Source organism: Lissotriton helveticus, chromosome 3_1 (assembly GCF_964261635.1).
Source record: "Lissotriton helveticus chromosome 3_1, aLisHel1.1, whole genome shotgun sequence".
Lineage (NCBI taxonomy): Eukaryota > Metazoa > Chordata > Amphibia > Caudata > Salamandridae > Lissotriton > Lissotriton helveticus.
Window position 1 is genome coordinate 1,566,077,310 of NC_136061.1, and position 25,141 is coordinate 1,566,102,450.

The 25,141-nt window shown below is 47.2% G+C and overlaps 1 protein-coding gene across 1 annotated transcript in view; it reads left to right on the plus strand.

Moving 5' to 3' along the window:
• The window catches only part of SORL1 (sortilin related receptor 1), an 852,839-nt gene that overhangs the window by 764,121 nt on the left and 63,577 nt on the right, over positions 1 to 25,141 (plus strand). The window contains exons 41-42 of the mRNA XM_078682321.1: positions 2,572 to 2,756; positions 21,481 to 21,600. Coding sequence (XP_078538447.1) covers positions 2,572 to 2,756; positions 21,481 to 21,600 — 305 coding nt within the window. The remainder of the gene's footprint in view (positions 1 to 2,571; positions 2,757 to 21,480; positions 21,601 to 25,141) is intronic.

Consider the following 25,141-nt stretch of genomic DNA (forward strand, 5'->3'; position numbering starts at 1 on the left):
ACCTTGGGCTGCCCCTTTTCGGCTTCCGCATGGTTATTGCGAATGGCGCCGTTCTGTCTGGTCTTTGCCTTCTGGCTGAGTTAAGCTTGGCGGCCCTCTTCACTGGGTGTGTGACCGGTGGGAGGAGGCTTGCCTTCGCTCTGCCTCTTCTCCTTGGAGTCTATAGGTTGCTCTTTTCCTATGGTGCTCCACTTCCTTGCGCAGAGGTTTTGTTGCCTTGGGTGGGCGTTGGGTGCTTTGGCCTCCTTTCGCCTTGCCTTGTTTCCTCTGCTCAGCGAGGACAGGCTACCTCTTCTCTTCTCCTTTCCTGCATTCCCCTCGGGGTTGGTGGTCTTTTGCTTGCGGGTGTTCCCCTTGTCTGGGGTCGGGCTCCTCGTCCTGTCTTTGGGACTCGGCCCCTGTGGGACCCTCTGTTGTGACCAGGCTGCTGGGGTCCTCTTGCAGACGCTTCTTCTCCTTGGGTATGGCTAGGGTATCTATTCTACGTGAAGAAATCTGCGGCTAGTAGTCTCTATCAGATGTACAAGTTACTTACCTTCGGTAACGATGTATCTGGTAGAGACGATTCTAGCCGCAGATTCCTTCACGGCCCACTCTTCCTCCCCGTTCTGCGAGGACCTTTTGGTTTGGTCTTCCGCATTCGCCTCCCTGTGGGTGGCTATATCTTCAGTGTGTGAATTCTGTCGCTCTTTGCTGGCAGGATGTTCGTCCTGTTTATTTGTTCCTTCCTCCCCTTTTGGCGCTTGAGAGGGTCGGTTTGTAGGTACTTCTGTGTCCTAGTTTCCCCAGGTTGGGGCCTATTCCTCCTTCTCTTGCCCCCCCCTCTTCATTGCTAGGGGTCCTGGCCCCTCTGGTATCCTCAAGGTGGGGTCGTCTTTTGGTTGGGCCTCTTCCCTTGTTCCTTACAAGGGTTGTTACATTCTGTGTTGGGGGCTGTCTGGGAGTCTTGTCGTGCCTCGTTTATCCCACACTGGTTCCCCTTCATTGTAATTGGTTGGGGTTGTGGTCCTACCATATGTTTTCATGACACTTTTCATGTGTTCTTGACTCCGGGGGGGGGGGGGGGGGGGGGCTTTCTTTGTGCTGGCAGGGTTGCTGTTCAGGGCTATGCTCTGTTCTTACTTTTTTCCCTGCTTTGGGTACTGCAGTGTTGTTCCCCACCATTCCTTTTTGCACACTGTTACTATACTCTCATAGTTTTGTCTGATGGCTCCTCATTGTGGCGCGGAAAAGTTCCCCAGAAGAAAACTGACGTAGGCGCGCCGGAGCGTGACTTGTGTGACCTCCCTGACGTCACCTGCACAGACGCAGGGGCGGAGTCACGTGGTGCCATTCCCCTCCCCCCAATGCTCAGGGATGCTGTGGCAAACATTTTCCGGATCCAGTTTCACGGCTGGGGATAATTCTACGTGAAGGAAACTGCGGCTAGAATCGTCTCTACCAGATACATCGTTACCGAAGGTAAGTAACTCGTACGTTGGGTCTCATTGGTGTCTAGAATGTTGAGTTGGGGAACGTGAGATGGTGAAGTCTCGTGGTGCGTCATATCATGCCCGGGAATGTTGATGTTGACAGCTAAATAAAGGTCTCTTCAACCTACTTGGTGTCTGACCTTTTCACCCCCCAACTCGTTCTAGCTCGGAGGGGGTGGGGGGTTGGGGTGAAGCACTAGGAAAGCAACATTTAATACATGGTTTAAATGAGAATAGGACCCACATCCTCATGGTTCTACTCTGGAGGACGATTAGTAGACTTGAGTTCTCATTATAGCATACTAACACACTGACTACCTTTGTTATGGGGAAAGATAGCAAAATCTAATGTGGCGTCTGTCATTTGAACTGTGAGTTTCGAAGATACGATCAGGGTTCATTCAGTGATTGCCGATACTGTAATGTTCGGATCTCGAAATTAGATGTATGCACAGCAAATGCTGACAGCACTACAAACTACAAACTAATTGTAAGTAAAGTTTTTCATGCATTTCCTTTTCTGCCATGAAACTCCGGTGTGGTGGGTGCTTAGTCCGATGTTTTACCATTGTTTTGACCAGAATATATTGGCCAGAGGAATTTGTCATCTACAGATCTTCTTTCACTGTTGTAAGGCTCTATTGATTGTTTTGTGTGCCTCAGTGAAATATCCAACAGCAGCCCTAATACCAAAACATAGTGAGTAAACGAAAACGCATCCTTTTTTCTCTTCGATTTACCATTATAGTCCACTGTTGAGGGCTGTAGCAGTCGTGAAATAGTCACTCCCTGGAAGTGGACAACCACCTGACCAGCAGTGGAGAAGGCATAAAATGCAATGATGCCATCATACAACTTTATGCAAAGGTGTACATCTTGCGAAATGAGTAGCTATTGCGTTCTATTTCCCACATAACGCATCATACAGAGCAATCTAATAAGGAAAACCTGTAATGTTAAAGAGACACATGTAAAACACAACAGAATCTCGATGTATCAGTGCAAAGCTGTTATATTGTTCAATACCCTGCTTTGATCACTGTTTCCTATTAACTGGTGTACATTTTTTTAAATGACTGGCTCTTTTTGTCTTCTATAGTGCGTAATCTAACAGCGCAAACAGCGTATGAAATTTCTGCCTGGGCCAAAACTGCTTTTGGTGACAGTCCTATATCTTTTGAACATGTTGTGACCTTGGGTACAAGACCAGCAGTTCCGAGCTTGAAAGTTAAAGCGGTTAACCAGACAGTGGTGGAGTGTATCTGGACAGGACCAAGCAACGTGGTACGCCTCTTCATCATTTCTCAGTATTTTGTGTACTATGTCTGCTAAAACTGCAATAATCATTTTATAAATCTGTTTGTGAAATGTATAACTAGAACAAATTGCTTGCAGTATCTGGAACCACGGAAAGGCATTGCGCCCAACTACAAGGTAAATAAAGTGCACTCAATTGTGTCATTGCTCATCAGAGGACATCATGTATTGCCATGATAACGAAACAAGAACAGATATAAGGAGCTATTTGGAGAGCTAATGGAAAACATGGTTTACACAAGCTAACTTTCCAAAAGATGTCACAGGACGTTAGACGCATTCTTGAAGCAGAATTACACGACTAGTGTTTATAACTGATTGTAATGCTGATGAGCTTGGACATGCTAGTTAGAAAACTCTGTAGTATGTCAGATCTTTGAATTACTGAGAGACAGAAGACCCACTCATTCTATTAATTTGGAAGTTTAGCGAGTGAAACTTACACTTCCTGATGAAGGTCTTTTGGATCTACAGAATTTAAAGAGCTCAAGTGTTGACTTTGTTTGCACAAGTTCCCTTTAAAGTGAAATCCAGATGATTGCACATTCTGACCCTTAGGAAACGAAAACATCTAATCCACTTTTTATATTTAACCTAATTGGTCAGGGAAGGCAGCTGTTTGACACATTGTCTTGATAACAGAAACTGGGAGATGATCTGTAATAGCCGTAGCACATGAGGCATGCCAAGGGTTATTTTAACCTATTGGGTGCTATTGTGGTGTTCTGTTGTCATTTTGTGAATTGTAGTCTGTACCCTTTTATAATATAACTTTTTATATAAAGTTTATCTTTTTGAAGTATACACCCTTGTTCATTGTTTTCTTGACTGAATACATTACAGCTTGATGAGTGACTCGTAGATTAATGGACTAATTCACTTCTAACATTTGTTTGTATTAAGTCACCACATGGGGCTTAAAGTTAATTTATTTTGTTAAATTTTGTCCTGACATTGATTCCAAAAAATAATCCATTCCCTTGAAGGCATCATTACGTGAACTTTTAGTAAGTGGACATTTCTCAGTGCTTTTAACTCTTTGTTCTTTGCAGCTTGTCGCCAATAGACATGTGGGCTAGGTGAGAGCTACATTGTGTGCATTCTGTCTAGCCACAATATTGGCTAAACACTGATAGTCTTCCTGGACAGGGAGAGGGAGAGGTGGTCCACACTATATCTGAATAGGTTGAGTCCTGCCCTCACACAGAGGGCTAATTTACTCCGTACTGGTTGTCTGGAGCCAGGTCTGTGCTGAAGGGATCTCTGTGAGGGTTCTTTTGAAGTCTCCCCTTCATCAAAGACACTTGTGAGTATAAGTATTTGGTCTCTGACCACATGTTTTTAGCACTGCATGGGACTTGTAACCAGACGTTGCTCGCTCTACATCTGCACATTGTTAGGAGTACAGCTGTGCTGCCTGGAGAAACAGCCATTCTTGTTAACTGCTTTGCTGTTTGCTGGGCTGCAGGAGGAACTGCCGCTTTGCAGCTTATCTGGAAGAGCTGGCCTGTTACCTGCTTTTTTGCCCCCAAGAGTTCTCCAAGGACTTGTTGGCTTGCCCCCTGTTCAAGAGGTCTCAGGATCAGCAAAGACCGCCATCTCTTTGTGGCCATGGTCCTCTTGTTATTCATGAGTCCAGCAGCTAAGGTGATAAGGAACAGAACAGAGTTGGTGCGAGGAGAACATGCACTTTGCTGCAGTCTAAAGAGCTGTGTTTGGGCAAGAAGCTGCACCAACAGAGAGAAACGATGGAGCGCTGAGGTGGTGTCCTGAATCAGCGCTTCCCCTTTTGCCTCACGCTGCATGTGTGGATTTCAAAGTCAGCTGTGATAGAGAGATGCCGGGACACCTCTCAGCACTGCCCTTCCACGACGCATTACCCAGCAACCAGGGCGGGTCAGGCACACAAGCTCCGCTATCAGAGCAGCGTCGTGTGTGAATAGCCAGGGAAGCCTGGAATTTGAAGATGCGGGTCCTCTACCCGACGGCCCACTGACATTCCTGCAGGTATCATCCCCCACGTCATTCAGAGGGTTTCCTGTAACCTGTTATTCCCCCAAGTTGGACCCGTCCCCACAATGGGTACAGTGGGTGATTGGGTCCCAGGGATCCTTGAAGCTGCCCCCCACTCTTTAGCTTGCTGTTCTGCTTACAGGAAGTATTGGCAGTTCGAGAGCCTCAGATGGTTCCGGATACACAGCAGGATTGGAAGGCATTTCTGTCCAGAAAATGTAGGTCCGTTGACCTGCGTGGCCTCACAGCCGACCTGCGTGAACCTAAAATGTACCTAGACATGTTTCCCCTGCGGATTTTGGCCACAAGACTGGAACGAGGGACGTACCCTCTTAGTTGAGTGTGACCTACTGTGGGAACTCAACCAAGGGTGAATTAGAACACTCAGTCTATGGTGGATGAGTAACATAGGAATACCTATGTGATTCTTATGGTAATGATCATGTGTTCTGCCAAACAAAGAATACCATGGTTATATTACTGCAAAACCTTTGATTGTCTTTAAAAGTCTGAATTACTTGCAAAGTATTTATCTGATTCATGTCGCTTTGGTCATCTTATGCTGTTATGCCTAATATAGTAATCTACTTTCATGTAATCCTGTGTGGAGTCTCTTTTGCAGTGAATTCATTGTGTTGCTGTATGCATTGCACTACATTTTAACACATTGCCTCTGTAGATAAGTCTGCCTGCTCTGCGCCAATTTACTAGAGGGCGAGCACAGGTTATCTTCGGTGTGTAGCAGACTTACCCTAAATAGAGTGGTGGGTTCTGCATGGGTGGTATGCATACCGTAGCCAACCAGAAACCCTATTACTAACAGTGAATATATGCCAGACTCACACATACATTAAAGAAAGGCAAGGTGAGATTCAGGTCGAGTTCCTAGATAGTGTGTGGGACATTATCTGGCAAAGAACTTTAGTGCCCTCAATCTGCATGAGCTAGAAAAAGAATGCATATGAATTGATATCATATGACTATAACACCCGGTAAGCCTAAAGGCAGTGTTCAGTGAGTCTAACCAATACTGGAGGGGATGTGATGAGATGGAGGTCATACTTACACGTGTTATTGTAAGGAAGTCCTGGCTTTTATCAAAGACGTTACACATATTCAATGACCTCAAAATCAAATCCTAGTTATACTGGTGGATATTGACGAGGTTGGTCTATACATTCTATCCTCCTCGGTGAGGATTAGACTGGTCTTGCAAGCACTCTATCAATGGTTTATGAATGGAGAATTCCTGACCTCCCAACAATGGGTTTGTCATGGACTAACATTTGGCAGATCTGTGCAATGGAAAAAATTGCAGTAACTATATGAGATTGGCTGGGCCAATGCGAACAATTATGAACGTGGTCCCCTACAACTGTCAAAAGATAAAACTGAACGTTGCGCTTGCACCCTCCTCTGCAATGTAGCAATATATCCTTCTCTTTAATTATGAAGTAGAGCTGAAGCCTAGAATCGTAGTAAAACCAGGATGCTACTTACGTGACTGTGTGACTTCATTTTCCATGGGAACATAGGGACCTTTCAAGTGCGTAGACCAGAATACTTACAATGGGTTTCACGTGTATGTCACTTTTCACATGATGCTCAATCACATAACTGTAATGAGGACATTTGTGAACTGTGAAATGTTAATCCTTATGGTATGAAAATATTAAAGTTGTTAAAAAAAATAATAGATCATTTCTGTAAGGTTTTAAGGCCCCATCAGCAGTTTACCAAGCATTTGTACTAGGCGCTTTTGTTCTACGGAACAGTGAAGTCAGAACCATGGTATTACATTGCTGGAGCACCGAATAGTAAATGCACCTTTGTTGCTTAGGACTCAAACCAATGGGATAAAAGGTGGCCACCCTCTGGAATTGTTTTGTGCATTATGCTAAATATCTATGAAACATTAACATTTATGGAGTATGTCTTCCAAATGTTTTATGCCTTCAGTTCTGGAGCTGAAAATAATTAAGGAGCTTGTTTTTTCTTATTACTTTATTGGTTAGTACAACTTACTGTAGATACTAATTTGAACCCTAGTCACAAAGGTGTAATTCGGCCCCAAATTCAGAAATCCCACAATGAGAGATACGATCTTGAAACATGCTCTCTTTGAAGGATAAAACAGAACGCTGAAAGGCCAAATAGCAAACAATTGATATTCTGATAGATACATCTGCCTTGTGGATTCCTCACCTTGTGAATATCCCCCTGCGTCAGCAGGTTCCGGAAATTCTTTTTGTAGCTTCGTGCCGACGTGGACCAACGTCACAGAGGCACGGCATCGCGCGCGACTCCGCTGACGTCACCGACCCCATATCAGGCCCACACCGGCCTGATGACATCAGGTCCCTTTTTTCCGCGTCGTCGACGCTAACGGTTTTCTAGGGATCGTCCGTAGCTTTTGCAGTAACTTTGTTACTTTGTATTGTTGGTGTTTCATTGTCTTCTCTTTCGACATGTCTTCGAAGAAGGCCGGTTTTAAAGCCTGTGGAGAATGCGGCAAGACCATGTCCATTACGGATCCGCATGAATGCTGTTTATGGTGTCTTAGCTCCGACCACGATGTCGAAGACTGCCGATCTTGTAAGAAGATGACTCCTAAGGCCCTCCGCGAGAGAGAAGCTAAGCTTATTGTTGCAAAGCTTACTGGAGTTGAGGAGAAGAAGAAATCGAGGTCGCGGCCTCGACGCTCGAGGTCAAGATCTCACTCGAGGTCGCGTTCGGACTCGTCCTCGGCCCATGCTTCGAGATCTTCAAAAAAGAAGCATAAGAAGAGGTCTCATGAATCCCGACATCGTTCGAGGAAAGATTCGGGTTCTAAGCCGAAGTCGCAGGTGAAGCTGGTTGAAAAAGAAGTGGTGTCTTTGGCTTCGGAAGATCAGGACGCCGGGGGTGAGGCGTCTCATGCGAATTCGCCAGGTTTGCCGAAGCAGACAGCGAATCCATCTCCGGTTCCATCCCATTCTTCGGATCGGGAGGATGAAGGTGAGGGGGAGATGGTTGGAGAGGGAGAGGCTCTGTTGCCCGAAGGTCTGTCGACTCCGGTGCACCAGCCTGAAGAAGAAGTCGACGTCGTATCGACTCCACGCCCTCAAGAACAGCCTGTACCCAACCTTTCCGGCTCCAGGTCAGGATCCGACGCATTTCCTAAATGCGATGTATGGTATTTACTCCAGGGCTATGTACCCCTCTGGGGCTCCTGTTGGCCCCACGGGTCCGATGGCGTTTGATCTGGGTGTCCCCCAAACCTATGCTCCTGCGCCATTTATGCCCTTTATGCCGGCTCCGGCGCCGCATTGGCATTTTCCAACGCCTGCGATGCCTTCGACTTCGAAGCCATCAACGCCGAAGTCGACGCCGCCGAATCCTTCGACGCCGATTCCATCTTCCCTGATGACGAACCCTGAGCGACGTCGTGGGATTCTTCCTCGTCGGGCTCGGCGCCAGCTCCGACGGAGCCGACAGTGGATCCGGCGGCTTCAAATGTGAAGCACAGGTCGAGGCGTGAAGCCCAGAGGCTGGTGGATGAAGAGAACTATTGTGAGGAGTATTTGGAGGAGGGTGAACTGCAGGATCCTGAGGACCTTTCAGTGGCCAGTGGCCTTGAACTGTCCCCTGAGTGGGATTTGGTTTCAGTACCAGACGAACCCTCTAAAGATGTGGCTCCTTACCACGTTGTGATTAAGAAGGCTGCAAGTTTGTTGAACATTGCTTTCCCTACTGCGGAGTTCAAGTCAAATCTTCTCACAGAGGTCCTTCACTCTCCATCATCGGTGACTGAACTATTGCTGCCCTTTAATGATGCCCTTAAAGATCCAATTTTAGAGGTTTGGAAGAAACCCTTGTCAGCTTGTCTAGGGCTGTTGCCAGAAGGTACAGGGCTGCTCCTGATGACCCAGAATTTTTATCCACTCACCCTCTGACTGAGAGTTTGGTGGTGCAAGCTGCCTGTTCCAAACGATCAACGGGAGCTTTTCCTCAGGTTCCAGCTGAAAAAGAGTCGAGAAAGCAGGATCAGGCTGCTAAAAAGGTTTTCTCCTCCGCCAGTGTGGCGCTGAAGTCCACAAATGCGACCTGTCTGATGGGGCGTTATATTCACGCCCTTATGGACACTGTAAAACAGTGGGTGCCCAAGTTGCCGGAGGAGGATAGAAAAGACTTCCAGGAGGTTATCTCTGACACTCAGTCTGCAGCAAGGCAGGTGATTCAGAGTGGTTTGGACACGGCGGACTCTGTGGCAAGGGTCATGGGCTCTTCTGTAGCTACGAGGAGAGCTGCGTGGCTGAAGTCGAGTGAATTCTCTTCAGATGTCCAATCTACGTTGTTAGATCTCCCTTTCGACGGATCTGGTTTATTTGGCAAGAAGGCAGACGCTGCTTTAGAACGCTTTAAAGACAGCAGGAGACAGCCAAGTGTTTGGGCCTTCAGACCAGGGGCACTTTTGGAAGGCGTACCAGAGGATTTAGCAGATCTTCCTTTCGATCCTACAAGTCTACGCAGCCGCAGCCGCAGCAGCAAAACACGCTGTACAGGGCTTTAGGGGCAAGCAAAGAGCCCGTTCTCGAGGCCGTCAAATCTCCTCCTCTTCCCCGTCCCAGCCCCCTGCCAACGCAGCAAAGCAGCCCTAGATCCACCATTCCGGATCATGTGGCACCGGTGGGGGGTCGGCTTACCCCTTTCCTACGAGATTGGGAATTGATAACATCGGATCTTTGGGTTCTCAATCTCGTGGGGAATGGGTATGCTCTTCGCTTTCGGGAGTTTCCCCCAAATTACCCTCCTTGCCAGGGTTTTTGTTCGAAGGACCACCTGCTTCTCCTGCAGGAAGAAGTCCTGGCACTGTTCAGAAAGGGTGCGATAGAGGTGGTTCCGGAGCAGGAGAGAGGTCAGAGATGCTACTCCCGGTATTTTCTGATCCCCAAGAAGGATGGCAGGCTTCGGCCAATCCTGGATCTCAGGATCTTGAACCTTTTCCTGAAACAGGAAAAGTTCAAGATGCTCACTCTTGCACAGGTTCTTCAAGCGCTGCTGGAAGAGGACTGGATGGTGTTGATCGACTTGCAGGATGCGTATTTTCATATTCCCATCTTGAAGTCGCACATAAAGTATCTCCGTTTTACGGTTGGGTCGCAACACTACCAGTTTGCGGTCCTTCCGTTTGGTCTTACTACTGTGCCTCGAGTCTTCACCAAGGTGATGGCAGTGGTGGCAGCACATCTCAGGAGGTCGGGGATTCCTGTATTCCCGTATCTGGATGACTGGCTGATCAAAGCGGAGTCGCCAGAGAAGGTGCTCCTTCATCTGCAAGAGACAACTCATTTGCTGCACAGGTTGGGTTTTTCGATAAATGTACCCAAGTCTCACCTGGTGCCCTCCCAGCGCAACCTGGTCATAGGTGCGGTACTTGACACTACTGTATGTCGTGCATTCCCTCCTCCTCAAAGGATTCGCGACATACAGGAAATGATTCCTTTATTCTTCAATGGAGCGGTTGTTCCAGTCCTGAAGGTCTTACGTCTGCTCGGTCTGATGGCTTCTTGCATTCTGTTGGTCAACTATGCACGCTGGCACATGAGGGCACTCCAGTGGTGCCTCCGCAGGCAGTGGTATCAGCACAACGGAGATCTCAGGGAGTCAGTGAGGATCTCCAGAGAAACTGCAGCGGATCTGTCTTGGTGGAGCGTGGAAGGCAATCTGTCGCAAGGAAAGCCTTTTCAACTTCCTCCATCGGTGGCCACGGTAATAACGAATGCATCCACTCTAGGGTGGGGTGCTCATCTGGGGGACCTGGAGGTCAAGGGTCTTTGGTCTCCAGAGGAAAGGTTGCTTCACATCAACCTGCTGGAATTACGGGCGATACGTCTGGCACTCAAGGCCTTCCTCCCTTCCCTTCGCGGGCGGTCAGTTCAGGTCCTGACGGACAACACGACCGCGATGTGGTATGTCAACAAGCAGGGAGGAGTGGGGTCGCAGTGTCTCTGCAGAGAGGCTCTGCGTCTCTGGTCCTGGGTTCAGGATCATCAGATTTGTCTGATGGCAAAACATCTGGCCGGAGTTCAGAACGTTCGTGCGGACAGTCTGTCGGCAGTTCTCTGCCGACCACGAGTGGAGGCTTCATCCAGAGGTAGTTCGTCACATCTTTCGGACGTGGGGAACTCCTCGGGTGGACCTGTTCGCCACTTAAGAGACTGCTCACTGCCCGTCATTCTGCAGCCTCCAGTTTCCGATGCAGGGATCCTTAGGGGACGCGTTTCAGTTGAGTTGGGGCTCGCAACTCCTTTACGCGTTTCCTCCCATACCCTCGATTCCTCAGGTTCTGAGGAAAATTCGCCAAGACCGGGCCCAAGTTATATTGATCGCCCCGGATTGGCCAAGAAGGGTGTGGTACTCAGACCTTCTCCACCTCTCCTCTCACCCGCCGCTCCGTCTCCCTCACAGGGCAGATCTCCTCTCCCAGATGGAGGGGCAGGTTCTACACCCCCACCTCCAGACCTTACACCTTCATGCCTGGAGATTGAACGGGGCAACCTGAGTTCCTTTTCTCTCCCACACGATGTGGTGGATGTCATTTTGTCAGCCAGGCGTGACTCCACTAAGTCCATTTATTCCTATAGATGGTCAAAGTTCGTTGCTTGGTGTGGGGAAAAGTCCATTGACCCTTTAAGGGCTCGTTTGTCCAATATTCTTCAATTTGCTCTTTCCTTGGCCCAGCAGGGTTTTGCGGTGGCAACCATTAAGGGTTATTTATCGGCCTTATCGGTTTTCCTTTGTTTGCCTGACCAGCCCTCTTTGTTTAAGTCACCTATTGTTTTACGGTTCATCAAGGGCCTTATCAATAAATTTCCTCCCACTCCTTTTATTGTACCTCAATGGGACTTGAACCTTGTTCTTACATTTTTGATGGGTTCACCTTTTGAGCCTTTACACTCATGTCCCTTGAGGCTTTTGTCTTTCAAGACGGTCTTCCTTGTAGCAAATACCTCGGCAAGGAGGGTAAGTGAGCTTCAAGCTCTTAGTTCAAGGCCCCCCATTTTTATCCATTCATGCTGATCGAATGGTTCTTAGGACCAGGGCTGCTTTTCTGCCGAAGGTGGTAACTCCTTTCCACCTGGGGCAATCCGTTACCCTTCCTACCTTCTATCCTCCCCCTCACCCTTCCAAGGAGGAGGAGCGGCTTCATCGCTTGGACCCTAAGAGGGAGGTGAGCTTCTACCTAGACAGGACAAGAGAGTTCAGGTTGGATGACCAGCTGTTCGTTGGATTTGCTGGCTGCAGGAAAGGAAGATCTGTGCACAAGCGCACGCTTTCAAGATGGATAATTTTGTGCATCAAGATCTGCTACTCCCTGGTGGGTAAGGAACCTCCAGAGGGTATAAGGGCTCATTCAACTAGAGCTAAGTCTGCAACATCTGCTCTTTCTAGAGGTGTGCCTGTAGAGGACATTTGCAGAGCGGCAACTTGGGCTTCCCTCCACACTTTCGCGAAGCATTACTGCTTGGATACCGAGGTGAGGAGGGACGGCCACTTTGCGCGCTCTGTCCTCCAGGATTTCTTGGTATAGGAGAGTGGACACCCTCCTACGGGAGTGGGACTGCTGTGGGATTCTATTCACAAGGTGAGGAATCCACAAGGCAGATGTATCTATCAGAAGAACAAGTTACTTACCATCGGTAACGCTTTTTCTGGTAGATACAGTATCTGCCTGTGGATTCCTCACTGACCCGCCCGCCTCCCCGTTTGTCCACTCTTGTATACCATGTTTATTGTATATATTTATATATATTTATTGTCAAAGGAAATGTTTATTACATTTTGCTTTCCTTTATTGTTTTCACACTATGTGTGTAATCTGGACATTGTGTACTGTGTATACTTTGTTCTACTGCCATTGGTCCGTCCGTGTGCCTCGAAGGCACGGAAAAAAGGGGCGGAACTGATGTCATCACGCCGGCGTGGGCCTGATATGGGGTCGGTGACGTCAGCGGAGTCGCGCGCGATGCCGTGCCTCTGTGACGTCGGTCCACGTCGGCGCGAAGCTACAAAAAGAATTTCCGGAAGCTGCTGACGCAGGGGGATATTCACAAGGTGAAGAATCCACAGGCAGATACTGTATCTACCAGAAAAAGCGTTACCGAAGGTAAGTAACTTGTTCGTTAGGATCCACATTCGCCGCAGAGGGAGTAACTGTACTTAGATGTCAAAACATTTGTGTGAAAAAAACTAGGAGACAGGAGTTAGACAATAAAAAAGACGCCACCAGTCAATACAGCTATAGTCATTGAGAGAAAGTGCACATATCTCAGAGCATCTAGAGGTTTGCTCTTATTTACTTAACTAGCCAGGGAACTTTGTCTTGAGACCTTCTAAATTATGAGGCAGGCAGACCCTCTAGATTCAACGACCGAGAAAGAAAGATGAGAATCAGTACAGCCAGTGTTGAAATTTACACATTTTTTTAGACCAAAGCAATCTTGAAAAAGGTGCTATGATGAAGTAATTAAAATCGCCAATTATTATTTTTGTGAACCCAGTTGAGTCTGATATTCTTATCTGCCAATCCAAGTTCATTTACTGCTGCTCAGAAATATTCTCATTGCTGACATAGAGTGGGGAGTTACACTACTCCAAGGTTGTGGGTGATAGCAAGCCAGGCTTCATGATAAGGAGAAGAAGCATGGAAGTGCCTATAGTAAATGGATAAATGAGGTCAAAAGCAATGCAAAGTGAGTGAAATCCTCCTCATAGCATATTCAGCCACTTCTATGATTCTGAGTGGCAATCTAACTTTGGAACCTGAAAGAGACATGTTAGTGATAGATTCCTTACCTTAGAATATCCCCAGGCGTCAGACTGGAATCCGAAAGTTTTACTAGAAGTACCCCTGCGCATCAGTAGGTGGCGTCCTGTGGCTCCGCGTCCGTCGCTGGCGTCGTATGCGCCGAGATGACATCACAGAGACTACTTAGGTGCCACCCATGCGCGACCATGACTACCGGTCCTGTCTGGACTGTAGGACTGTGGCCCCGAAGGGCTTGAGGGAGCACCGCCGGAAGTTGCTTGAAGTTTGGCACTTGTCCCCGCACCGTTCGAGGTCCAGGGGTCGTTCCCGTTACCGCTCACGGAGCTGTCATCACCGCTCCCCGGGATCCAAGTCTTCGGATTTAGGTAAGAGACGTCACAAAAAGAAGTTGAAGGAGCGTTTTTGCTTTCTGACGCCCCCCTGTCGGTACTCGGATGTGGACAAGAGGGACAGGGGCTCCGCCACTGCGGCTCCTTCGGAGCCTGGGAGTCCCACGACCTACCCACCTTTCCCGGGTCCGTCGGCGACTCCCGCACGGATGCAAGAATTTCTTGCTGCCTTGGACTGCCTGTTTAGACCTCGGGCTTCCGCCGGCGTGCCTTCGGGCCCAGCGGTCCCGTGTCAGGATCCTGCTGATCCGTCAGCTCCTCCGGCGGATCCAGCCCCAGCGCGGACTGTGGCTCCGGCGCTAAGAGGTCCCATGCTGCCGGCGCTGCAGTGGATACCGCTGGTTCCGCCTCTCCTCCGGTTCCCAGACAGTTTTGTCCCTGCCTGGGATCTGAACTGGAACACTGCGCCGGCTCAGCGCCATTCTCCCTCCCCAATCCCTGCCCTGCCGCCAAGGCCTGTGCCAACTGCGCCGGCGGTGGAGGACGATTGGGAGGGGTCAGAGGACCATCTTGCTTGTTAGTGTGATTATGAGCAGGACTAGGTGGACGATTTGGAGGAGGCCTCCGGCCTTGACGCATCCTCTGATCCGGGGTATGCCTCTCCCCCATCCACTATGGAGGATGTTGCCTCGTATACTGTGGTGCTCCGTTGGACAGCTGAGGTCCTTAACCTTGAGCTCCCCGCGGTGACCTTTAAGACTAATCTCCTCACTTAGGTGCTTCAGTCGGTGTCCACTTCATCGGAGCCACTGCTGCTCTTTAATGATGCCTTTACTGAAGTCTTGTTGGGCACTTGGTCATGGCCAGCCACAGGGGCCCCTGTCGATAAGAACGTCGCCAGGCGCCATCGTCCGGCTCCGGGTGACCCCAGCGTTTCTGACCACCCATCCCACACCTTAGAGTCTGGTCATTCAAGCTTCGACGTCCCAGAGTGCTTTTCCCATGGCTCCACCGGATAAGGGGTGCGGTCGGTGAACACCGCGTGCCTTTTGGGCCTTATTTCCCACGCGCTGTGGGATACCGTTGCTGAGGTGTTGCCTGGAGGAAGTCCAGACTGTGCTGTCTCAGGCTGTGGCTGAGGGTAAGGACGCGGCTAGGTTCGCCATTCGTTGTGGCTTGGACACTGCGGACTCCCTCGGTAGGGCAATTTCCACGACCGTGGCAGTTCGTCTCCACGCCTGGTTGAGGTCCACCGGATTTTCCCTCGACGTCCAGAGCTCGCTCATGGACATGCCTTTTGACGGCACTCGTGATAAGGCCGACACTGCACTGGAGCGTTTTAAGGACTCTTGAGCTATGGCCAAGTCATTGGGCCTTTCTGCCACGCACCCGGCGACGTCTGCTTTTCATTCCTTTCGTGGCCATGGCATAGGCACCCCAGCCCGTTCGTTCCGTCAAAAGCCTGTGCAGAACCAAACTCAGCAAGCCCGTGGGCGTGGAGGCCGCCAGGGTGGCTCCAGGGGCCGGCATGAGGGCCAGTCCACCTTCGCCCCCGCGACATCAACCTCGAAGCCTTCCTAGTCTGAGCTTCAGGTCGCACCCCACGCCGGTGGGTGGCAGGATTCGTCATCACCTTCTCCATTGGCATTCTGTCACTTCCAACAAGTGGGTGCTGCAACTCATCAGGAGGTGATAATTCCTTCCCTTCGAGTCTACTCCCCCGGTCATGCCACCTCGGTTCCACCGCATGTCGGGGGATCAATTTGCACTTCTTCAGCAGGAACTTATGGCCCTCTTGACCAAGGGAAAAGACACACAATTGATGGACAGAATGCAGAAGAAATCAAAACATTCATCCCCAGTCAAGATATCTGGGTTAAATCCATCATTCTTTTGCTCACCCCGCCACCCCAGTTTAGACCTGGCCATATGGTTTCGGGGTTTGCAGAACAAATCAAAACAGTCAAGAGATCTGGGTTAAATCCATCATTTGTTTGCTCACCATGCCCAGGGAGGACCTGGCTTGGCAGTTCGGGCTGCACTGTTCCCTTGAGCCACAGGGTCAAGACCGTTTTGCATATGGCCAGGTCTAAACTGGGGTGGCATGGTGAGCAAAAGAATTATGGATTTGACGCGGTTTCGGGTTTATCCTCCCGAGCGGCGGTTTGGGGTTTAACCTCCCGAACAGCGAGTCCGGGATATTCAGGCTATGATTCAGATCTCTCAGCCTCTATCCCGGGTTTCAGTCAGGATGACCGTCCGGCTTCTGGGCCTGATGGCCTCCTGCATCCTGCTAGGGCAACATGCCAGATGGCATATGAGGGCTCTGTAGTGGGACCTGAAGTTCCAGTGGGCGCCGCATCAGGGCAACCATTCCTATAACAACCGGATCTCGGAGGGCACTGCACAACACTTGCAGTGGTGGCTCACGAATCGCGATTGGGTCAATGGCAAATCCCTCTACCTTGCCCAACTCGAGCACACAGTGGTGACGAATGCGTCCCTCCTGGGATGGGGAGGCCACTTGGGAGAGGCGGAGATCAAAGGTCTCTGGTCTCCGGCGGAGTCCCGGCTCCATATCAACCTTTTGAGGTTTCCTACGATCCGGATTGCACTGAAGGCATTCCTTCCCTCTGTCCGGGGAAGTGTGGTGCAGGTGTTCATGGACAACGCCACCGCTATGTGGTATTGCAACAAGCAGGGCGGGGTGGGGTCCTGGACCCTTTGTCAGGAGGCTCTGTGCCTCATTCTGCAGAGGGGAGAGCCTTGGTTAGATCTATTCGCCACCAAAGAGAATTTGCAATGTCATCAATTCTGCACGTTGGCATTTCCAAGGCGGCACTCGCTATGGGACGCCTTTCATCGCGAGTGGAGCTGCGGTCTTTTGTACGCCTTTCTGCCTATACCACTTCTGCCCAGAGTGCTGAATGAGATCAGGCGCGACCGGGCCCAAGTCATCCTTGTGGCTCCGGATTGGGCACGAAGATACTGGTATCTCGAGCTACTCAACATGGCGATCGATCCCCCGATCCTACTGCCTCTTTGGGAGGATCTTCTGTCGCAGCAGCAGGGGACTGTTCTCCAACCAAACCTGTCACCCCACCTCCATGCGTGGAGATTGAGCGGCGACAGTTGACAGCTTTCGATCTTCCTCCTGAAGTCAGTGATGTCATTCTGGCAGCCAGGCGTCCCTCCACTAAGACGGTATACGCCTGCAGGTGGAATAAATTTGTGGCATGGTGCACAGCAAAGGCTGTGGATCCCCTTTCTGCCCCTCTTTCTAAGGTCCTGCTGTTCCTTCTATCCTTGGCCCAGCAGGGCTCTGCTCTGGGCACTATCAAAGGTTATCTTTCGGCCATCTCCACCTTTCTACGGCTTCCAGATCAGCCTTCTCTTTTTAAGTTCCCGGTTGGTAACCGTTTATTTTAAGGCATTACACACACGTTTCCTCCCCTGCCGTTCATAATGCCTCAATGGGATTTAAACCTTGTCTTGACATATCTGATGTGCGCTGCCTTCAAGCCCCTTCATAACTGTCCTTTGAGTCTTCTCACTTTCAAGACGGCTTTCCTGGTAGCTATCACCTCTGCCAGAAGAGTGAGTGAGCTCCAGACTCTTCCAGATCTCCTTTCCTTTCTGTTCATCCAGACAAGGTGGTTTTAAGGACCTTTCCTTTCTTGCCAAAGGTTGTCACGCCCTTCCACATCGAGCAGACCATCACTTTGCCCACCTTCTTTCCGCCTCTGCATCCTTCAAAAGAAGAAGAAAGGCTCCACCGTCTGGACCCAAAACGTCGCTCTTGTTCTATCTGAAGCGCACACAACAGTTCCCGGTCGATGACCAGCTCTTTGTTGGCTACGTGGCCGCCAAAAAAGGTCGGGCCGTGCACAAACGGGCCATATTTCGGTGGGTCGTTCTGTGAATCAAAGCTTGTTACTTATTGGCTATGAAGCAGCCTACTGTGGGGCTGCGTGCCCACTCTACCGGGGCGACTGCGGCCACTACTGCCTTTGGACGTGGCATTCCCTTGCAGGACATTTGTCAGTCAGCTACGTGGGCCTCGCTGCACACGTTTACCAAGCATTACTGCCTTGACAGTCAAGTCCGGAGATACGACTTCTTTAGCCATTCTGTTCTCTGTGACTTCCTGGTGTAATCTTGTTTGCAGATCCACCACCGGGGTTGGTATTGCGGGGGTATCTATTCTAAGGTAAGGAATGCATCACTAACGTGTCTCTTTCAGATGCACCGCCCCTCCCATCCTTCCCGTTCTGCAAACTGATTACTGGGGTTAAGGTCATCCCTTTCAGGGCCCTAGTTTCAAAGCACCAATGGTCAGTTTCTTGCATGGCTCTGCGTTCTTGGCACGGAATGTTGGGTACAGAACTGACGTCCGCGCGCATGGGTGGCGCCTAAGTAGTCTCCGTGACGTCATCTAGGCACATACGACGCCAGCGACGGACGCGGAGCAGCAGGACGCCACATGACGCGCAGAGGTGCTGTTAGCAAAACTTTCTGGATCCAGTCTGATGCCTGGGGATATTCTAAGGTAAGGAATCTATCAATAACTAATGTCTCTTAAAGATATATCGTTACACAAGTAGTAACTTGTGCATTGTGTGCAAACTGTGTGTGAGCCCGATCACAAATCACCAGTTTCATGCAGATTGCTTTCAGTTGTGGAGTAACTGCTCTATTTTAATACCTAGAGCAATTTGCATGGGGAGAACAATGTAGAATGGTTTACTATCACAAAACGAAGGAAATTTTCAGGAGTTAGGCAGTGGTTCCTGGGCTCAGATTTGAACAATCATAGCCTTATAGCACTTGACCCTCCATGTAGCGTAAATGAGCTCGCCACAAAAACAAAATTACTTTACCTTTACTTCTAACACCCAGCGTAATGATATATATAAATCTCAGAGGGCAAATGATTAGTACACAATGAACAATGCAATCGCCAGGACACACGCCTCCTGGCAAAACTGTTGAGTAATGCTCTTGTTGTCACTCTGCTATATCTAGTCTTCCCTACCATCTCAGGTTAAGGTTAGGCGCAGGAAGAGTAGTCCCTGTAACAGTTCTTCCAGTGGTGTCTCACCCATATGCAGTACCTTTCTCGTCTTTCACTCCTATGAAATCCAGGCCTGTGTTCACTGGCGGGATGCAAGGGAATTTCCTGCCCCTGGTGGTACATGCGGACCATTGAGCAGGATCAGCTGACTTAGCCACAGCCCCACTGACATAATCTAAGACTCTCCTCTTTGCGACTGGTGCACACAAACTTGCTCAATAGAAGAAGTGGCAGTGCCAGCACCGGTGAAGAGAGGCCGCACTCCATTTGCTCTTGTCACGGTCCAGTGTTCCTCTGCCGGGATACCTTCCTTGGGCCCAATCACAAATCCACAACCTAAATAAAGTAGAAGGCCCACCCCAAATCTAAACTATGATCCAGAAGTGGCAATCCTAGCACCAAGCCTCTTCCGTTGCTTTGCTTATTCAGATAAGACAGCTGAATGCAGTGATAATTACCTAAGTAACAAGTCATCACAGGCACTGCATTGCCTTAGCGGAAATCCCTTGAGATTGATTTGCGGTTTCCATGAAGTCTTGGTGTGGTATTGGCATGTCACAGGGCACCAGCGTCGCAAGCTCTCACCACATGGCCTGGCAGTGCAGATCCTTCCCTAGGACGCATTGGGCAACTTCAAAGTTCTCCCTGCCAATGCTGCTTGTAATCTTAGTACAATGGCACCTTCTGCACCACTACTCGGCAGTCAGTCAACGCCTTCCTTCAAGGCAGGCTTGAGGCAGCTTTCCTCCTGGCAAGTTGCAGAACTTGCAAAGAAGAGTTGGCAGCCAGTGACCCCCAACCTTGGAGTTCAGAAGAAGTTTCTCAGTTTTCAGATATTGGCAAAGTGACTGGTGGTTTCTGATCCATACTTACACCAGGTTTTCAGACCTAGTTTATTCCAGAGGTCCAGCTCTGGGATTGGTTTGAGGCAGTTCTAGACTTTTGCTCGATCCTTCCGGCTATAGTCTTTGTGTCAGCAAGAAGGTGAGGTAGAGGAAGGAGTCTCCTGTTGGGAGGGAGGGCAACCGGTCAACTGCTAGGCAATATTAAAATAGGAGAGGACAGGTGATTTTGCCTGTACTTCGAAAACGACCCTTTGTCTCCTATCTTCCACTAACGAATGTCTTGTCTACTGCAAATACATTTTTGCAAGGGAATGGAGAGTAACCCGAACCCAAAAATACTCCCTCTCTGCTCTAAGTACATGAACAATAAGTAGTGCTCTGGGACGAAGGATCCTTGTTTTGTATTATTCAATACCAGCCCTACCACAGATCTCAACAGAAGAAGTTGAATAACTTTCATGCCTAAACCTTAATTTATTAGGACTGAAGGCCATAACTCATCCTTAGAGGGCATGCTTCATCATAGAGCTCATCCTCACATTGGCCAAGGAAGATAAACTAATGTTGGCTACAACCTTTAAGGGAACTTTTTTTTTTTTCTGACCATGCTTCTTTTAGATATGATGCAATATCTTGTCAGAAGCGGAATTAAAAGGAGAGGAGAACTATCCTCGTTGACAAATATTTTATTTGCGTCGCCAGTAGATAGGGTTAAAAAGCAAAAGGTCCGGTAAATATTTTCACCTTGCTAGGAGTTTGACCTATTAGCCCACATTAGGGGCTAGGTGCTAATAAATCAGATAATTGGATGCCACGAAAAATAAAGATCAGTTTTGTGTCTGTAGCTTCTGTTAACCTTTTAATACAATCACCTTGATGTTTGTAAGGAGTGTGCATGCCCAATCTGTGCACCATATGAACACCAGTTCTTTTGGCTTTATCAGTTTTTGTGTTTTTTACCGTTGCTGAGAAAGTGTACTGTAGGTCGGGCTTGAAATTTCAACTGAGCGTCAAAATAATTTGTTTTTGTTATTAACACATTTCATTTGGCCTGGGCAGAATTCAGGTATGCGGAACTCCGCGAAGTGACCGAAAAACTCAGTGCGATGCGGAGTTCCGCAAGCGGTGGAGTGCGTTAACTCTCAAGGTTTGCACTGATTTTTTAGCACTCGGTGTTTGTCCCGCACTGGAAAATCAGCATGAACGACACCAGTCGCACCGCAAGAGGACGCTTCTTCTTTTTGCACCTTAAGTGGATTTTCTCAATGTGAGCGGTCACGACCATCCGTGACAACCCATGTTGCGAAATCTCGCTGGGAGGTGGCGAGTGAGGAAAAACTCTCTGCTCCGCTTTGTAGAACTCCACGTGCTGGGCGTAGTACAGGAAAACTCCACGAACGAACCGGAGTTCACCTCCCAGGCCTACATTTCATAGTCTAGGGTTCTGGATGTTATTCTTGGCTCGTTAAACCTAGTAAATAAAGAAACATTTATAATCATCCTATTAACTGCTTATAACTGATGTTTTTAGTGTATGATATGCTAATATATATGTATTTCGTATAGATTCTAATATTGGAAAAACTGGCTTTAATAAAATGAATGTGCTTTTTTATAGGTTTATGCAGTTTGCTATGCCACCTCATTTCTGGATCTACACAGAAACCCAAGCAACGTAACCACAAATCTTCATAATATTACAATCAACGTGAACAGGGATGAACAGTATTTATTTTTGGTAAGGAGATTGCTATAATAATGCAGTGTTTGATGGGATATTATTATTTTTTGGCAAGCCTTTTCACAAGAATACTGGTGCTGCGTTCTTTTCAAAAGTTGGTGTTGATATTGGGTTTAAGCTTGTAGCAATTATAAGCCGAATAGCAGACGTCCATGAGCTGTATTACGCTGTGTTCCCCCGTCCCACAACCACCATGTGAACCTGCTGGCTGCACCCCTAGGGCATCTTGGTATTACAGAACAGGATGCACATTTTTTTGTAGTCCCTCTGTTATAAAGATGGTGTCTGTGATACATTTGTGCCAGTGCAACTCAAGGGGGCAATCCCGCATTTGCATGGAGCGCAGCCTATTGCAAATGAGGAAACACTTTTCTGCTGCTCCTGCGCTATTCTACAGACAATTTTGTACAAAGGAGGGGTTTGGCCCAACAGGATGAAGGAGAGAAGGTAGGGCCCATTAACAATGAAAAACAACTAGTGTACCCTCTCAACCAATTATTCAAGAAATGTTACTTATATGGGGAAATAAACGAAAGTGAATGCGTTTTTCCCAGCCATTGATTTCGGCTGATTAATTTTAATTATTTTTTGATACTATATTAATTCTCAAAAAAGAACACATAATCTACTAAACAGATGATCTCATTCTGTACAATCTCGAATTACAATACAACAAACATTTCAAAAAACAATTATTTACAAATTCACAAAAAAGCAAGTAAAATGACAATAATTCACAAAAATAATTACAAATAAACAGTAGTGACATGTGAAAGGAAATCACATTTTCGCATTTAAACAACACATCATATTCCCAAAGTCAAATGAGGAATTATTGTAAAAGACTTATTTTATGCAAGAACAATGTCAAATATAATTGCCAAACTATGTTTAATATAGTTGCCGACGCGTTTCGAGTCCCGGTTTTTTATATTGCCGGACTCTCATCAGGGCTGGATGAGTCTTTTGATACAAGCCAACTGTTTATAATGAAAAAAACAACAAAAGAATGAATTGTAATGCGCTTCCCATAACGTCTAAAAACTGATATCGTGTTTATCTGAACAAAAGCCAACATACCTGGCCAAAACCAGCGCAATTTGAGGGCTTGTGGTGGAATTTCATGCAGTGCACGTCACTCTGCAACAAATCAGCAGAGACTAAATGGTCTTGTAAACAAACTAACATAAACTTATGTTACTGTATCTAAAGAGCAAGGGTTACCTTGAAAGTGCTCTTGTTTGGCGTACATTTTTAAGACTTCACATTATGTGTCCAAGGTCACGGCGCTTCGGGTCATAAAATCTAAATGGGTGGAAACGGTACAAATTGCCCATTAGGAACTTATCCCCATTATTTTGAACGACACGAACAAACGTTCGAATTTATTGTACTCACACTAAGATCGATTTCAGTTCGGGCAGCACGCCACGACGTGACCTTGGACACATAATGTGAAGTCTTAAAAATGTACGCCCCACAAGAGCACTTTCAAGGTAACCCTTGCTCTTTAGATACAGTAACATAAGTTTATGTTAGTTTGTTTACAAGACCATTTAGTCTCTGCTGATTTGTTGCAGAGTGACGTGCACTGCATGAAATTCCACCACAAGCCCTCAAATTGCGCTGGTTTTGGCCAGGTATGTTGGCTTTTGTTCAGATAAACACGATATCAGTTTTTAGACGTTTTGGGAAGCGCATTACAATTCATTCTTTTGTTGTTTTTTTCATTATAAACAGTTGGCTTGTATCAAAAGACTCATCCAGCCCTGATGAGAGTCCGGCAATATAAAAAACCGGGACTCGAAACGCGTCGGCAACTATATTAAACATAGTTTGGCAATTATATTTGACATTGTTCTTGCATAAAATAAGTCTTTTACAATAATTCATCATTTGACTTTGGGAATATGATGTGTTGTTTAAATGCGAAAATGTGATTTCCTTTCACATGTCACTACTGTTTATTTGTAATTATTTTTCTGAATTATTGTCATTTTACTTGCTTTTTTGTGAATTTGTAAATAATTGTTTTTTGAAATGTTTGTTGTATTGTAATTCGAGATTGTACAGAATGAGATCATCTGTTTAGTAGATTATGTGTTCTTTTTTGAGAATTAATATAGTATCAAAAAATAATTAAAATTAATCAGCCGAAATCAATGGCTGGGAAAAACGCATTCACTTTCGTTTATTTCCCCATATAAGTAACATTTCTTGAAGAATTGGTTGAGAGGGTACACTAGTTGTTTTTCATTCTACAGACAATGGCACACACAGAAAGGAGCAGTGAGGAGGCGCGTTGGGTGTCTTGCATAAAAGAGTATTGTCAATTAGTGTGCCTGCTACAGCGCGACTCCAAAAATTATTTCTAATCAATATTCACCATTTCCCTGAAACCTTAAAACACACACAAATCCTGCATCAGTGGGGCCCATAACACTGCGCATTTACCCTGATCACTTACACTTGGCTTCAAGGCTTTGGTGAATCGCAATTGGAGAAATGCTGTAACATTTGGTGGAGCGTCTAAACCTATTTAACTATTTCTTATTTACACCTGCAGATTTAAAACAATTTACCATGGTTTTATTCAGACTTTATTTATTCAGACACACCACCATAGTGGCAATGGATCTACTAGAATGAAAATTAGGCATAGGAAGAATCCAAGACCAGCTTTTACTTCTTCATTTATCTAATTTGTAATCAGAACAAAACCTTATCATGTCTGACATTTATGCATTAGTAAATCTTTATTCAGTAAAACTTAAACTTTACTTCAAAATCATCATTTTTATTTAGAGCTCAGAAAAAGTTGCATTTTTAGAATTCAGTTAAAGTTTAGAAAAGAACAGATAGTCCCAAATTCATTTTCTCCTAACATCCCTGACTAACACCCTCATCTTATCCTAATATCCTGCAAAGCAAACAAGTAAAATCATAAAGATTCTTACATCCAGGAATCAGTCAGCAATCGGGCAGCATCTCCAATAGAAATTGGAAAGGCGACTACTTCTAGTCAAATCCAGGGGTTTTTATACCCTAATTTCCTAACTTAATATATCTAAAAAGTATCTAACATCTTTTATTCAAAATTTCAATGGACAATTTCGGGGTGGGTGAGCATCATCTCACCATTACAGCATCATTTTCACAACGTGTCAGCGAAAAAATAAAGGGGCTTTGTTTTAGGACAGTCTTTGGCCTAGCCATTTCCTTGAGTGGCAACATCAAGCAAAGTTCTCATGATCTCAACATTCACTTGTCCAGGTTTGGCACTCATCCTAGGTTCCGGGCAACATCAGCCTTGAACCTCCTCGAGCACAGGCAGTTCACTCTGACTTGCAGGTTTTTGGCACGCCTGCGCATTTCAGCTCTTGCTCGCAGTTTACCCGAGCGACCATCTTTGCCTAGGGCTCAGAGGCCACTTTTGGAACTATCGTAAAAACAAACACAGATTTATGTTAATTATTGAATTTAAACCCGTTCTGTTTACCTCCCACCTAATCAATGTTTCCCAGTTATTTGTTACCTA